Source organism: Pelodiscus sinensis, chromosome 27 (genome assembly GCF_049634645.1).
Source record: "Pelodiscus sinensis isolate JC-2024 chromosome 27, ASM4963464v1, whole genome shotgun sequence".
NCBI lineage: Eukaryota > Metazoa > Chordata > Testudines > Trionychidae > Pelodiscus > Pelodiscus sinensis.
The window spans coordinates 852,348-866,937 of NC_134737.1; the positions used below are offsets into that span (position 1 = coordinate 852,348).

Consider the following 14,590-nt stretch of genomic DNA (forward strand, 5'->3'; position numbering starts at 1 on the left):
GTCACACCGACAGGGGCGTGTATTTCTGTGTGTGTGTCACACCGACAGGGCTGTGGGGGAGTGTCACACGGACCGGGCTGTGTGTGGGGGGGTCACACGGACCGGGCTGTGTGTGGGGGGGTCACACGGAGCGGGCTGTGCGCGGGGGGGGGGTCACAGGGACCGGGCTGTGTGGGGGAGGGGCCAAACGGACCGAGCTGTGTGTGGGGAGGGTCACACGGACCGGGCTGTGTGGGGGGTCACACGGAGCAGGGGGGGGCGGAGCGAGCGCGCAGTGGCTGTGGGGGGCGAGGCCAGGCCGGCACGCGCGCTGCTCACCTCAGACAGGCGGCTGCGTCCAAACGCTCGCGACCCCGCGTGTCCCCGCGCAGACCCGGGTAGGGGCGGGCAGCCGCGAGCCCCGCCCCGCAGGGGGAGGCCTCGGAGGCGCAGGAGCGCGGGGCGGGGCATGCGCATGCGCGTTCTGCTAATCAGCCGGCAGCACGTGGCCCCCGCGCGCTGTGCGCCTTTAGCAGGGCCCGGCCGAGGCGGGCGGCAGTTGACCGAGCGCCCAGAGCCCCAGGCGGCCCGGCGCACGCGCACTCCACGCTGTGAGCAGGGCAACGGCTCCTGCGCCTGGGGCCGCAGCTCCCGTCGCGCCCAGCAGAGGGCGCCCCTGGCATTCAGATCCCTGCTCGCTGGGGGAGGCTGCAGCCCCTCCGCACAGCCCCTTGCATTGATCCCGGGGGACACAGCATCGCAAGCAGTAAAGCCAACCGAGAAATCCCTCTCCTCTCCTCTCCTCCAAGGGTCAGGCCTCACTCCAGCTGGCATTTGCCCCCCAACAGGAAGAAAATGGCTGGAATCAGACTGCAAAAGCTGCCACCTCAAACAAGCTGAGTTCTTCCTATTTTTGTTGTTTCAACAGCTGTAAGCACCTCAGACAAGGAATAAGAATTGTCAAGGGACATGGATCCTGTCAGTAAAATAAAGGCTGGCTGCTGCTTTAACCAAAGCACCTGTACAGCTCCCAGAACAAAGCAGCAAAATGGCCCACTGAGGCAGCATGGTGGTGCCAGCTTTATGTACCAGACTGGCATACCCAATATCCCCAGGGGTCAGGAACCAAATCCCCAACCCTGTTCTCACCAGGCAAATATTATCTCCCATCCACTGAAAAGAGATGAGGCTGAAAAGAATTGAAACTTATCCTACCAATACCTCCTCTCCTCCCTGCCACTATGTTCCTCCTTCCTCTGCCCTGCCCTTTCTTTCCTCTACACATCTCTCTCCTTAGGCTCTCACTGATCAAGCTCGCTATTCTCCCCAACCAAGCCCTCCCCTGGCCCTGCCCATCACAGAATTTGAACAAATAAAAAAAACTAATTGCCCTAGCCCAGACCATTGCTTACCTCTGGGAATGCTCTAGGGGCTCTGGCCGAGGCGGAGGGGGAATCCATTCCTCCTGGGCATTTACTGGTCCACCCAGTACCACTTAGCAGGCCTTGCCCTGAGGACATGCCAACACAGGGTACTTGCTGACACAAATGATCCAGCCCTCCCTGCAGCGCACACACTCTTAATGCACAACCAGCATAAGTCTGGCTGGCCAGTCAGCATTTTTGTCTAGCCCTTTGAAAAGTAGTGATAGCCCTGATGGGGCCCTGCTCTCACTACCCCTGCCTGTTCTGGCAAATTTCTCCAGCATCATTCAGTGGGAGGAGAAGTCATCCCATAAAGTTTGAAAGTGAAATTCCCTGTAATGCAGGAGGAGTGCTTACCACATGAATGAAGCAGAAAGGTTTTGAAATTGTAAAAAAACACTTTGCAAAATTGCACTTCTCAGCACTTTGCATCTGATGACATCAAAACACTTAACTAAATGCAGTGAATTTACACAAATTCCTGTGAGGCAGGCAAGTATGATTATTATCCCTTTTTCAGATGGAGAAACTGAGCCATGGGACAATTAAATTCCTTATCTGCTTGTTTTTGTTTGTTTTTAATCAGCAGAAAAACTTCCCTTGAGATCAAGCTTTAAATGATGGGTCCATTGTCCTACTGGAAGTCAATGACAGGAGAGTCATTAAGAAAACCCCAAATTTTCACATTTCTAGCAGTAGGGAGCACAGGCCACTGGCTTCATTGAGGTGGGGACATCACCCTGAAACCCCCCTCCCCTCCAGTACAGTAACTCAGCAATGAGGCTGTACCTGACACAGTATAAGGGCTGGCCCTGACCCTCTGTGCCAGGCGTACCAAGCGTGCCTGGGCAGGCTCAGCCCAGCATGATCCAAGTGTGGTGGGGCTTAGTGTGAGGGATCCAGGTGTGAGCAGCTCGCTGGGCAATGTAGATGCACGGGGCTCTTTGGGGGGCTCTGGTTGTAGGGCCAATGGCAGTCTGGTTGAACTCAGTGAAAGGATCAGAGGGGAGGTGTGGTTTGGTGGGTGATATAGGTGCTGGGGAAGTGGGAATGGGTTGAGGTGCAGCGTGCTGGAGCTCAGTGGGGGTGGCCGTCTGGATGTGGGGGGTTTGTCAGCTGGGTCCAGATGTATGGGAACAGGGCTTGTCAGGGTGAGGGTTAGATAGGCCTGCTTGACCGGGGAGCTCCAGCTGCTGCTGAGGGGACACTACATGCTGGACTCTCGCTTTCCCCCACAGTTCTCCCATCCCCTTCTCTTCTCCATCCCCCTCCCCTCATTCCTCTCCATCTGCCCTATTCCACTTGCCGTTCCTTCCCCACTGCCTCTTCCCCCCGCCTCCTCACCTCCCTTCCCTCGTTTCCCCCATGCTACCCCACTACCCAGCTCCACTGCTGGCACAGAATACAGGAAGGCTCCCCTCCTAGCACACAGCTGGGGAAATCAACAGGCACTAAGACCTACCCAGCAGGCTGCATTCAACTGCAGAGCCAGTGGAGCCCCTGATGCAGCCTTCAAGCTGGGCATCCCTGCATTTGAAGTTTGAGCTTCTATGTGGTTTATGCAGGTTCCGGGACAGGCAGCTGAAGAGGCTGTCTGCTACTCAGCCTTCCCAGCTGCCCCAAAACCTGCATGAACCATATTAAAAACATCAGAGGCATGAAACTAGGCAGGGGAATTGGCAGCACTTCTTTGTCACCTGTATGGGAAAGCAGTGCCTTCCTATGTTTTATGGATGCACTGCCTATGCACATGCCATAGTGCTGAGCTAAGGCTGAGTGCCTCAGAGCAAGATGCTCTGTCCACAGCCTTGCTTTTGGGATGCACTCACGTCATTAGCAGAGCGATGTTTATTCCAGGTACAATAAATATGCAGCCTCAGCAAGTTTTCCTCTAAGACTGTGGGAGTGTGAGGGGGTCTCCTGAGTCTGTTTTGCCTTCAAAGTGCAGCACTACTCACAAGCCCTCTTTCTCACTCACCCTCGAATGGGAGAGGCACCCCCATGAACATATTGCCTTGCTTTGCATTGCCCCAGCCCCTAGCAAACCACACCCATCCCAGCAAGCCCATTACAATGTATAGGGGGAGACTGGGATGAGGGTAATGAGACAATAAAACTGAGCACCTTCTGGAAGCCGAGCTCTGGATTCCAGGGAAGTAAGTCAACTCCTGTTCAGTGAGCTGCATTCTCTAGCCCCAGAGATTGGTACCTCTGGGACTTTGTCTACATGACGGGGTTTTTGCAGGAAACCAGAGGCATCCTGGAAAAACTCCGCCGTGTCAGGGAACGCGTGTGCTCCTCCGCTTTTTTTGCAGAAGAGCAGACACACTCTTTCGGAAGCCCTGTCTTCCTCCTTCCACAAGGAAGAAGGGCTCTTCCAAAAGAGGAGGCTTTTCCAAAATTTGGCCCAGTGTAGATGGGCCAATTTCAGAAAAGCCTCTTCCCAAAAAACTATCAGAAAAAGGCAAGCAAATTGCAGTGCACAATTTGTGTACCTTTTTCCGATAGATCAGTGTAGTCTAGATATAGCCTGGAAGGGCAGAGTCAAGAGCCAGGCAAGCAGTAAAGTTGCTACAGTACAGGGTAAGGGTTTCATACCTGCTGCTGTCCCTGCCCCAATCTCATTCTTGAGCTGCTGATGTAGGAAACGGAAAGGCTCCCACCCTCCCCAACACATATTAAAATAGAAGGAGAAACAAAGTTCCCAAGGGAATGGCTGGTCTGGGGCTTCCCACAGCAGCCTGGTCTCCCTGGCTATGTCTGCACTGGTGGGTTCCTGCGCAAGAACTCTTGCACAAGAACACATCCACACGGTCATGTGCTTTTGCGCAAGAGCGTCCATGCCAGTGTGGATGCTCTCTTGCGCAAAAAAGTTATGTTGGCCATTTTAGCCACAGGGCTTTCTTACGCAAGAAATCCCTGCCGAGCGTCCACACTGCCCTCTTGCGCAAGGGGGCTTAAACTTGTTTGAAAAGAGCGTAGCTCTTGCGCAAGAAACCCTCTCTTCCCACGCTTTACCATAAACCTTCTTGCGCAAGAGCAGGCGGGCCGTGTGGATGCTCTGTGGGTTCCCAGTGTAGACATAGTCCCTGGGTGGCTCTTACCACAGCCTGGTCCTGGCTTCAAGCCTGGCCAGGGACGGGCTTGGGGGGCTAGATGAGGAGCAGGGGCAAGGGTCACCTCAACCTCCACTAGGAAGAGGCTAGTGCCTTGAGCAGGGACTGTGCTTTGTGGCAGGATGATCAGCTCCTTTGCTGGCCCCTCAGCCCCTGTCACTGCCACTCTGCACCTGCCCAAGGCTACTACACCCATGTTAAAAAGTGGGTGGGCATGGCCTCCCTGGCCCTCCCAAAGCCATGGGGTGGGGAAAATGTTCTTTGTGCCAGGGTCCCAATAAATCTTAACCTGCCTCGTTACCTAGATGAGACAGAGAATACCTGGGAGGGCAAAGGGACCAGAGCTGCCTGGCTTGGCCCAAAGCAGAGGCACTGTCATCTCTCCCAGGCTGTAGTTTGCTCGCCTAGACTGTACTGCCACACAGCTCTTTGCTGAAGCATCTTTTGTTGCTTTTCAGTGATTGTTTAGCTCCACAGTCTGGCCCTGAGTGCCTGAGCTCCACACCTGCCTGCACTGTGCTCTGCCTCTCCCAGAAGACGGCAAGGATACAAAAGCCAGGGAGGACAGATAATTGGCCTCCTTCTACTCAGTTAACAACAGGTCTCAGGGCTGTGAATAATAACTGACAGCAACGGGAGAGATTCCCTTTTTCCGTGGGAGCTCAGCCCACAAGCACTCTAACATTACTGACACCTTCAAGCCAGGCAAGGAGGAGAAAAGCAAGGTCCAAGTTCAGAGAAAACATTAAGCAAAACAAGTGTTGGTAGCTCTTGTCTAGCAGACAATGTCAGGAATATAACTGAGAGGAACCAAAAGGTCAGGGTATGATTCCTGTTCTAGTTTATGGCAGTGTTTAACTTCACATAATCACACAAATGTAGGAATTGTCGGACAGATCAGCTCAGGGTCCATAGCAGATATCCATCTCTGATGGGCCACCTTTGCCTGCTTTACAGAAAGGCCCTGGAGGTTTTTCGCCTTCCTCTGTAGCATGGGGTACAGATCACAGCTGGAGGATTCTCTGCATCTTGGGGTCTTCAAAGTATTTGAAGGCTTCAATATCTGAGATATAGGTGAGAGGATTATTCTAGGAGGGGTGGGTGAGATTCTGTGGCCTGCACTGTGCAGGGGGTCAAACTAGATGATCATAATGGTCCCTTCTGACCTTAAAGTTTATGAGTCTATGAAAGCCTCTAGACAAGCTGGCCACAGAGGTATTGGCTCCAAACACACCTTAGTTAAAGATTGGTGCCTGTCCTGAAACACTGACTATTTCTCCTGGGCATCTGTTGACAGAAATGAAGGAACTTGGATCCTACACCTACGCAGGTAATTTAAGTCTCAATAACTAAGATGTGGATTCTTCATTTCCTGTCCTAAACGTGTGTATATGTACTAGTCCGATACATTGCTTAAATAGCCACCATGTTTCAGCCCAAAGGTGGCTGCAGTTCCGTAGTGGGTATACTGACACGTAGACATATGGTCAGAAGACTGTAAAACAGGATGTAAGAAAAAAGTGTAAAAAGTGTTAGAACTCAGATGAGAGCAATAAAACCAACTGACTGCAAAGAGCTAGAGCAAAAGTTGGTAAGAGGTTTCTTCAAGGGCCTGAGGCACACAGGGCTTCAGTTTGGTAACCTGGGCAGGGACATTCAGCTGCAGTTCTGTTGTGTTAGTATTTGGAAGGCTTCAGTGGCTCTTGACTTGTAACTGAATGTTGGGACTGCCTGTTTAAACAGGCAATCAGGCCATGTTACTGGATTGTTACAACAGATCCATATATTCCCTTTCTCCAATGCTGCAAAAAAAAAATTAACTTTTGAAATAAGGGACTTTCAACCTTCCTTTTTGTAATCCCAGTCTGATGTGCTAGGGCCTGCTTTTGAGTGGGGAAGGCTGGAGTCTCATGACCATGGGAACTGATAGCTCCAGAGAGAGATGTACATCACAAACCACTCATCAAAACTTGCAGTGTGGAAATGCTTTTCACTCTCAGAAACATGCTGGAATGTAAAGTAAATTTGCTCCAAGCACAGTAGAAGTGCTAGAAATAGCCCGAGGAAACAGCTTCCCAGATCCTGAGCTGCTTCATCGTTAGAGAAGTGCCTGTGATCTGTTGTCAATAGAAGAGAATCACGGAAGCGTCATGTGATGGGTTTTAATAGCCTTTGTTGTCCATGTTGTTGGTGACTGATGGTTTTTTCAATTCTACAAGCTGTTTGCCTTGATGAGTTCAGAGTGCTAATTATTTCACAGCATATAAATGTAGAAAGGTCTCTTATCTCAGTTTTAAATCAGCTGCTTTTTAATTCCAATGAGCTTGCCTCTGTATTAGCAGAGATGATAAGCAGGAGCCAGGTGATTTACCCTCTCTCTGTCACTCATTATGTTGCTTGCCGCTCCTGACACTCTTTCTCCTTTCTCTGAACTATCCAAAATGTTTGAATCCCTGTCCCATGCAGATTTTTTCCCAGGTGGAAAATTATTCTTGTTACATCTTCAAATCCTCTCCTATGTTTACTGTTCCTGGGTGAGACTGGGTGACCAGAGCTGTACATAGTGCCCTGGATGAGGGGGAAGCTATTGATTTATAGATGGGCATGGCTGGGTTTTCAGGGTCCTTCCCCACCCCATTTCATATATAGCCCCACTTTATGTTTGCTTTTGTGACTGCAGTTGTTGCACCTTGAGCAGGGCTAGATGCCTCTGCACTGTTCACCATACCGCACATGACTTTTTCTGAGTGGTTACTGTTCATTTAGAAGCTGTCAACATGTGCCCATCAGTGCATCTCTGGAACTAGGGGCAGTGCTGGGTACCGCTCCCCTGGTGCAGTGTGGATGGAAACGGCTTTTCTCAGTAGAAAGTAGTAGAAGAGGAGCCGTGTTAGTCTGTATCTGCAAAAAAATGAGGAGTCCTGTGGTACCTTAGAGATTAACAGATTTATTAGAGCATAAGCTTTTGTGTGTAAAACCCACTTCATCAGATAATAGAGATGTAGCTGTGTTAGTCTGGTGTAGCTGAAACAAAATACAGGACGATGTAGCACTTTAAAGACTAACAAGATGGTTTATTAGGTGATGAGCTTTCGTGGGCCAGACCCACTTCCTCAGATCAAATAGTGGAAGAAAATTGTCACAACCAGATATATTTTTTAATTGTATCCTTTGGTATATATGGTTGTGACTATTTTCTTCCACTATTTGATCTGAGGAAGTGGGTCTGGCCCACGAAAGCTCATCACCTAATAAACCATCTTGTTAGTCTTTAAAGTGCTACATCGTCCTGTCTTTTGTTTCATCAGATGAGTTGGGAGTTCTGGAAAAGGAAGGTGTCTCGGAGGGTCAGTGCTGGTCCTAGGGCTGGCTGCTGAGGAGCCTTGTTTCCAGAAAAGGTAGCAGACTGAGGGTCAGTGCCCAGGCCAAGGGAGGAACCGTGCTGCAGCCTGCTGAGTCTCAGGAGCTTACTGCAGCACAGAGGGTCCAGGGCAGGCTGGGAGAGGTGCTCGCTATCCAGGACAGTCAGTTTCCTGTGCCAGAGATGGCCTTTATGCATCTAGGCTCAGACAGAGGCTGCTCTCTGAGCTGGGGATAGGAGCCTTACTTGGCTGCCTGGGGCAGCAGCTTGATTGCAGGACTGTTGGTTTTGAAACATGACGTGAGTGACTTTGGGAGGCCAGGCCCAAAGGGTTGCCAGATGGTTGAAACAAAAATACCGACCCCCCCCCCCCCATACACACACACAAAAACACCGGGGAAAAATTCTGTTGAAGGGGAAAAAAAGGGGGGGAGACCAAAGTTGTTGAGCAAGAAAAAAAAAGGACTCCAAGGACTTATTAAGCCAAAAAACTAACATTTAAATAAAACAGCATTAAAACAGCATGTCCCCTTTAAGTGCAGGGATAGGAACAGAGGAAAGCATTGCTTCCCCTAGGTCTTTTGGCCAGCAGCCATTTTGTGCTGGCAGCCTTGGGGAATCAGGTAAGCATAGGGGATGGGAGTGTTGGGGGGGAGGCTGGACGCTGAGTGTTTGTAGGGTTGCCAGGTGCCCGGCATTTTCGCTTGCTGGCCAGGGAAAAATTCAGAAAATACCGGACAGTTTAGGACATTTGAGGTGTCTGGTATTCTCTGGATTTTTTTACCGGACAGGAGGTGAAAATACTAGACTGTCCGGGTGAATACCGGGCACCTAGCAACCTTGCTTGGTGAGGCTGAGGAATACCTTGAAAGGGGGCTGCCTCAGGGATGTGCTAGGGCCTGCTTTTGAGTGGGGAAGGCTGGAGTCTCACGGGGAGCGGGTCTCCTCCTACTGCTAATCAGGGTAATGGTGACTTTTCTTAGCCCATTTGTGCTGGGTCATTCAGTAGGTGGGGCTGAGGCAGCCAACCCCAGATTGGGCCAGCTCAGCACAGACTCTGCCATTGCAATGGCTGCTGTCAGGGCCCTGGGCCTGACTGAGGTGCGTGGGGCAGGGGAAGGGCTGTGGCTTTCCCTACAGCGAGAGGCCTGCCTCACGCTTGTACAGGCCTGGGGTCTGACTCGTCGCTAGAGGTGCTGACATTTCATGAGTGTGTCCTGGCTCAGTGGGTGCATTTCCCAGGAGTGCTGGGTGCAGGCTGATGTGAGCCACCAGCAGCTTCCTTTCAGCCTCAAAGGACTCTGGCTGCGATGTCCTGCAAGGCAGGCATCCAGTGACCATGGGGAACAGAGAGAAGGTGTGAGCCACCTTTTGGGTGGGTGGGGTGCAAGAAGCAGTCTACGCAGAATCCCTGAGGCAGCTGAGCTCTGGCAAACAGGCCTCATCCCTAAGGCTGCACAGAAAGTCCTGCTGCATAGTTAACATGAGGGTCCCCTGGCACAAAGCCTCATTCAGTTAGCACTAACTCTATTGACCATTTCTGTGGCTGATCCTCCCAGGGCTCTCCTGAGCAATACAGCCCAATCTGCTGGCAATAGCATGTGAGAAGAGGCTTTCCAAACTCCACAGGTAAATGCAGGGGGACAGGGAGCAAGTGGCAGTGGTGCTATTTTGGGACTACTATGGCCAGCTCAGAACTCCTGACCTCAGCAAGCTGGGATGCCCCAGGTGTCCTTGGCTGCACGTGAAGCAGCAGCGCTTTTATTTAGCATCCCCTCTTTCATAAAATAAATCGCTAGTGACCCTCGCCACGTCTTGCAGCCACTCAAACCTGTACACTCTGATTTCTCCCTGGAGGTTTGCTTCTGATTATAGCATTGGGAACCGTCTAAAAACTGCATCTGGAATTAAAAATAGCAGTTACTCTGGAGTGTGATATCCTCCGAGTGTTAGTTCTGCAGTCTCGCCGATCAATGCTGGACCGAGAGGCTCGTTACAGTTGCATTGATTCTGTTCACAGTCGGATGCTCCAGTCAAAAAGTTTTTTGCCAGTCTTGCTTTATTAGCCATGAAAGGATTTTCTTTTCATTCATTATTGAAAAGCCTGAGTTCAATAAAGCACAGAGGTTTTTAAAAGGATTAGAAATGTGTACCTTTGCTTTAGAATGGCAGAGGAGGAAAACTCCATCTAATGGAAACCTGATGCTGACTGAAGAGAAGAGTGCTTGGTCAGATTCCTGCACTTGGGGGAAGTAGTCTTGCAAGAGGCTTGAATGGCTTCAGAGGAAGTTTAAAAAACCAGAGAGCTGTGTTTCCTACCAAACTCGCTGGTGTTTACGTATAGCAAGGAGAGAGCCTGGAAAATGACTGGGTTCTCACAGGGTCTGGCCATTGGGGCCAGAAGGGAGCTTCAGCAAGCCCAACATGCTGCTCCTACTGAACAGAATCCTCTCCTGCTCCCATAGCTATGCTTTCCTCACTCCTGCTGAACATTTTCATCAGTGCTCCCAAGGGAAGGCGCTTGGGCTTGAGCTTTGGCACAGTCACCAGAGGAAGAGGCAAAAGCCCTGCTGTTCTCACTAACAAAAGCTCTCTAGGGCCTGCTGAACAGGACTCAGGAAGCAATGATCCGAAAGGCCTTTTCCACCTTTAATTTCTGTCCTTAGATGCATAGGACTCTTGCTGACAGTCAATAGTTCTGAATACACTCCTCTCTTAGCACCTTGATCAGTTCAGTGCAACTCTCCGTATTGAAATACCTCCGTATATGAGGTGCTCTTTCTTCACCATAATGTTTTGCTAACCTGACAATTAACTTTCATTGTTAACTTTTATAGTGATTTTAATGCACTATAATATTAACCCCTGGTGAACCTGCTTGACTGACTGATTTCTGGGGCTTGAATAGAGCTCGGGCTTTGTATGCAAAGGCATGAAAGGTCCTGAGTAGCTGGATCTTTCTGTCTGAGTTCTTGTCCTGCACCCATCACCATAGTAGCTGGATGTCTCTGCAGTGATATTACACAGTCTAGTTAGTTACCCCCACTTGGCTACCATCCATCCATTCTGTCTTTTTCCTTTTCCCATAACCTTTGGGATGTTTAACAAAAATCCCTGAAATTAATTACCCCAGTTCATTCTGGGATGAGTATATTGATTACAGAGACATGAACTGATCATTCAGAGCAGGTAGTGCTTGCTAGATATGGCAGTGCTGGTGTTACTTGAGGCTGAGATCCTCTGCCTCTTCAATTATCACCTTCCAGGCCCCAATTACAATACTAGGCCACTGAAGAACCCATCCCACCTCCCTACATTCACAACATCCCTTTATCCTGCCTTCCTAAAACTAGAGGCTGCTGCATCCCTGGGAAAACTGGTATTGGGTGGCTGGCTGCTCCAAGGGTGGGCAGGACTCAAGCTCACCACCCTGTGTTCCCCAGCCTCTAAATCGCCACAGCCATGGACTAGCTGTGGAAATTGGGGCACCCCCTGTTCCCGCTGGCTCTCTAACCGATGCTCACCTTGCTGAGGGTATTGCTTGCAGTTGGTTAAAAATGAGGCTTTCAGATTAAATTCCATATGTAGCAAATTCAGAGCAAGGTGCTGGACGCTGAAATACCAAGGCCAAAGGGACACTGGGAAGGTGAGGGGAATAGGGGTATGGGAATAATATCCCTCTTCTGTCTCCTTTTGTGTCTGCTGCAGAGGCCATATTCTATGATTCCCCACACAGATGGCTGAGCTGCGGACCTCCCCACTGTTGTCACTGGGAAATCCTCAGTCTCTGACACTTTGGAAGCTCTTTGGACTTGGTCCTCTCTATGTTGTGTATTGCACAGTGCTCAGTTTACTCCTGGTGCTAAGCAAATAATAAGCACTGAAAGCTGCCTGCCGAGCTCTCTGAATAGAGCGCTCATCCCAGGGCTACAGTCCACATTCCTCAGACAAAGCCCAGCAGTTTTGATTTAATGCCATTAAAATATCTCCAAGCAATATGGTGCAAAGCTTGTCTGAGATACAAACCCAGTTAGAGAAACACAACTTGCCACTTCCTACCTTGCTGCTCTTGGAGTGAAACCTCATGGCTGTGTCTAGACTGGCAAGTTTTTCTGCAAAATCATTGCCAGCTGTCTACACTGGCCGCTTGAATTTCCGGAAAAGCATTGACGATCTCATGTAAGATCATCAGTGCTTTTCCAGAAATACTATGCTGCTCCCGTTTGGGCAAAAGTCTTTTTCCGAAAGACTACTGCGCAAAAGGGCCAGTGTAAACAGCACAGTAGTGTTTTCCGCAAAAAAAACCCCGATCGCGAAAATGGCAATCGGGGCTTTTTTGCGGAAAACCGCGTCTAGATTGGCCACGGACGCTTTTCCGCAAAAAGTGCTTTTGCGGAAAAGCATCCTACCAATCTAGATGTGCTTTTCCGAAAAATCATGCCAGTGTAGACATAGCCCCCGTGTCTGTACTGTCAATACTGCTTCCAGGAACATGAGGAAGCATCTATCACCCAGGGGGAATGGTGCTGTCTACAGAATCTCTGCATCATGGCTCTGCTAAGGGCTTTAAGGAGCACAAAGGCTTTGCTTGTTAGAGAGGCTCCTGTTGTTTCCATTGACAGAAGCTCCAGAAAACAAATTTCTGGGTGCAAAATAACTCCACTCCAGGCTGTTTGTGTGTGACAGTGCACAACTGCAGTGCTGCTGTTCAAATCAAGCAGTTCCCTCCCAGCACAGAAATAACTTTTTATTGTGATGACTTTAGAGGAGCAGCAATGGCTCCATCCCGGACTGTCACTCATCTCCTTAGCTGTGAGAGCACCTGGTGTAGCTCCCTGCTGTGTGTGTACATGCACAGATCACTCTCAGGCACTGCTGTTATTGCTACAGGGCCAGACACTCCTCCCAGGGTCCATGTGAATACAGGCATTAGTCACTAGCAAGACAGAAGAAATCTGATGGCATCAGCCTAATTTCAGAACCCAGCTGTTTCCATGTAGCCATTTCATATACCTTGCAGCTCCCAATATTAATGGCTAAATGGAGATCACGTGACCCAAGTTCCTAGAAATACCAGATAGCTCCTGCTTGTGTCTGGCTAGGTACAGTGCACAGGAGGGTGGTCAGTGCTCTGGCTTCTCCTCAGTGAAAAGACAGCACATAGGGCACAGGTACAGGGTGAAGCACTTGCACTTGCCCTCGGCTTGCGCTAAGACTATGTAGTTAACTAGGTGTGTATTGCCAAGGAGATTTGTTCCGAACTCCCTAGCGAGCTTTTAGCAATACATGACGATACAATATGAACATCAATGGGTCAGATAATTACAGTGTGATGTAATGCCCTTAGTTCCTTTCTTCTTGCTTAGCCAGAAAGAGTCCTATATGGTGTAGCAGAAGACGCCCAGATTTCAGAGACGCTGGCTATTTCCCCACGGATGCCTGCGTTTTCAAATCCAGGTGCCTAAAGAAAGGCCTTAAATCCCTGTGGAATCCCATAAATAAGGCCTGATGTTCAAGGGCTGAACATTCACCACTCCATTGCCTCCCCTGACTGCTCTAGGGAGTATCTCTCTCCCTTGCAGCTCCTATGCTGCAGACTCATGGAACTGTCTGCATTGCCTCCCTTTCCAGAGAATTGTGCCACCTCTCAGTGGTGTATGTTGCTGGACTGCTGGTGTTTGTATGAAATCAGCATGACCTGGCACTGATTCTGTAAATCGTGGGGCTATTTAATGACTGTGAAACTGAACTCCCTCATTGCCCTGTCTCCCAGGGTGCTGAGTGTGCTGGGGGGAGACACTTTCCCTTCTTCAGTGCTGTTTGGCTCCAGGTCCTGGAGGGCTCAGATTGGAAAGTCCCACTTAGGAGTCAGAGTTCAAGTTTCCAAGTGCCTCATACTCACACAGCAGAGCAGAGCCCTTTCCTGCCTGCTCTGGAGTGGGGCATGAATGACCCAGCCTCACGCTCTGTCTCTCAACAGCTTTAGAGAACAATGGACTCAAGAGAGGATGAGGAGCTGGCCTTTCTGAAGATTGCCAGGGCTTTCTGATCCGATCCGGAGGGCAGGCTGGCTGAGCAAGAGGTGAAATCAGGTGACACCAGCTTACACTGTTGCCCCTAACCTCACAAATGCCTTTTCTGTGCTCAGCACTTGTCCACCTTCTTATAATTCCCTCTGAACAGGAGTAAGTGGGGCATGGTCCCGCTGTGGGGGGAACTCCCCGGCCCAGACACCCCCCCGGTGCACTGGCTGGGGAGAGCAACTGCGTCCCGCTCCCGTTGCCCAGAGCCCACCTGCCCTCGAGGGCTCCCCTGCCCCCGCCCTGGGGCAGAGTCCTGGTAACCCCGGCACGGCTGGGCCCGGGGCCTGCACCCCAATCTCGTCAGGGACACTCAGGCCAGTGGCCAGGGCGCCCCCCAGCACTTTGCCCCGGCCCGGCTCTGGAGCAGGGAGGCCGCAGGGCAGACACTCAGGCTCTGGGGCAGGGCCCCTCCCCCAGCACTGCGCCCCCCCACTGCGACCCCTTGGCAGAGTCCCTCTGCCTGCGCTGCCCCCCCACTGTGACCCCTTGGCAGGGCCCCTCCCCCTGCGCTGCCCCCCACTGCGACCCCTTGGCAGAGCCCCTCTGCCTGCACTGCCCCTCCCCACTGCGACCCCTTGGCAGAGCCCTTCCCCCTGACTGCTCCCCCTGCGCTGCCCCCCCCATGTG

General features: G+C 51.0%; 2 protein-coding genes across 10 annotated transcripts in view; one reads left to right on the forward strand and one right to left on the reverse strand.

Annotated features, from left to right (window-relative positions):
- LOC142820905 (uncharacterized) overlaps positions 1 to 14,590 on the reverse strand; it is a 67,718-nt gene that overhangs the window by 52,931 nt on the left and 197 nt on the right. For 5 of the 9 annotated variants that reach the window (XR_012897908.1, XR_012897906.1, XR_012897907.1 and 2 more), the window contains exon 2: positions 319 to 7,420. The exons of 1 other annotated variant lie outside the window; for it this stretch is intronic. Coding sequence is in view for 3 of the 8 variants with exons in the window: in XM_075910408.1 (XP_075766523.1) it covers positions 319 to 813 (495 nt within the window). In the remaining 5 variants the exon portion in view is untranslated. Of the gene's footprint in view, positions 1 to 318; positions 7,421 to 14,590 lie in introns of those variants that run through there. 3 more of the 9 variants (XM_075910408.1, XM_075910407.1, XM_075910409.1) reach the window with 2 other exon arrangements.
- SYT6 (synaptotagmin 6) overlaps positions 13,794 to 14,590 on the forward strand; it is a 110,963-nt gene continuing 110,166 nt past the window's right edge. Inside the window, exon 1 of the mRNA XM_075910403.1 lies at positions 13,794 to 13,972. The gene's annotated coding sequence lies outside the window, so the exon portion shown is untranslated. The remainder of the gene's footprint in view (positions 13,973 to 14,590) is intronic.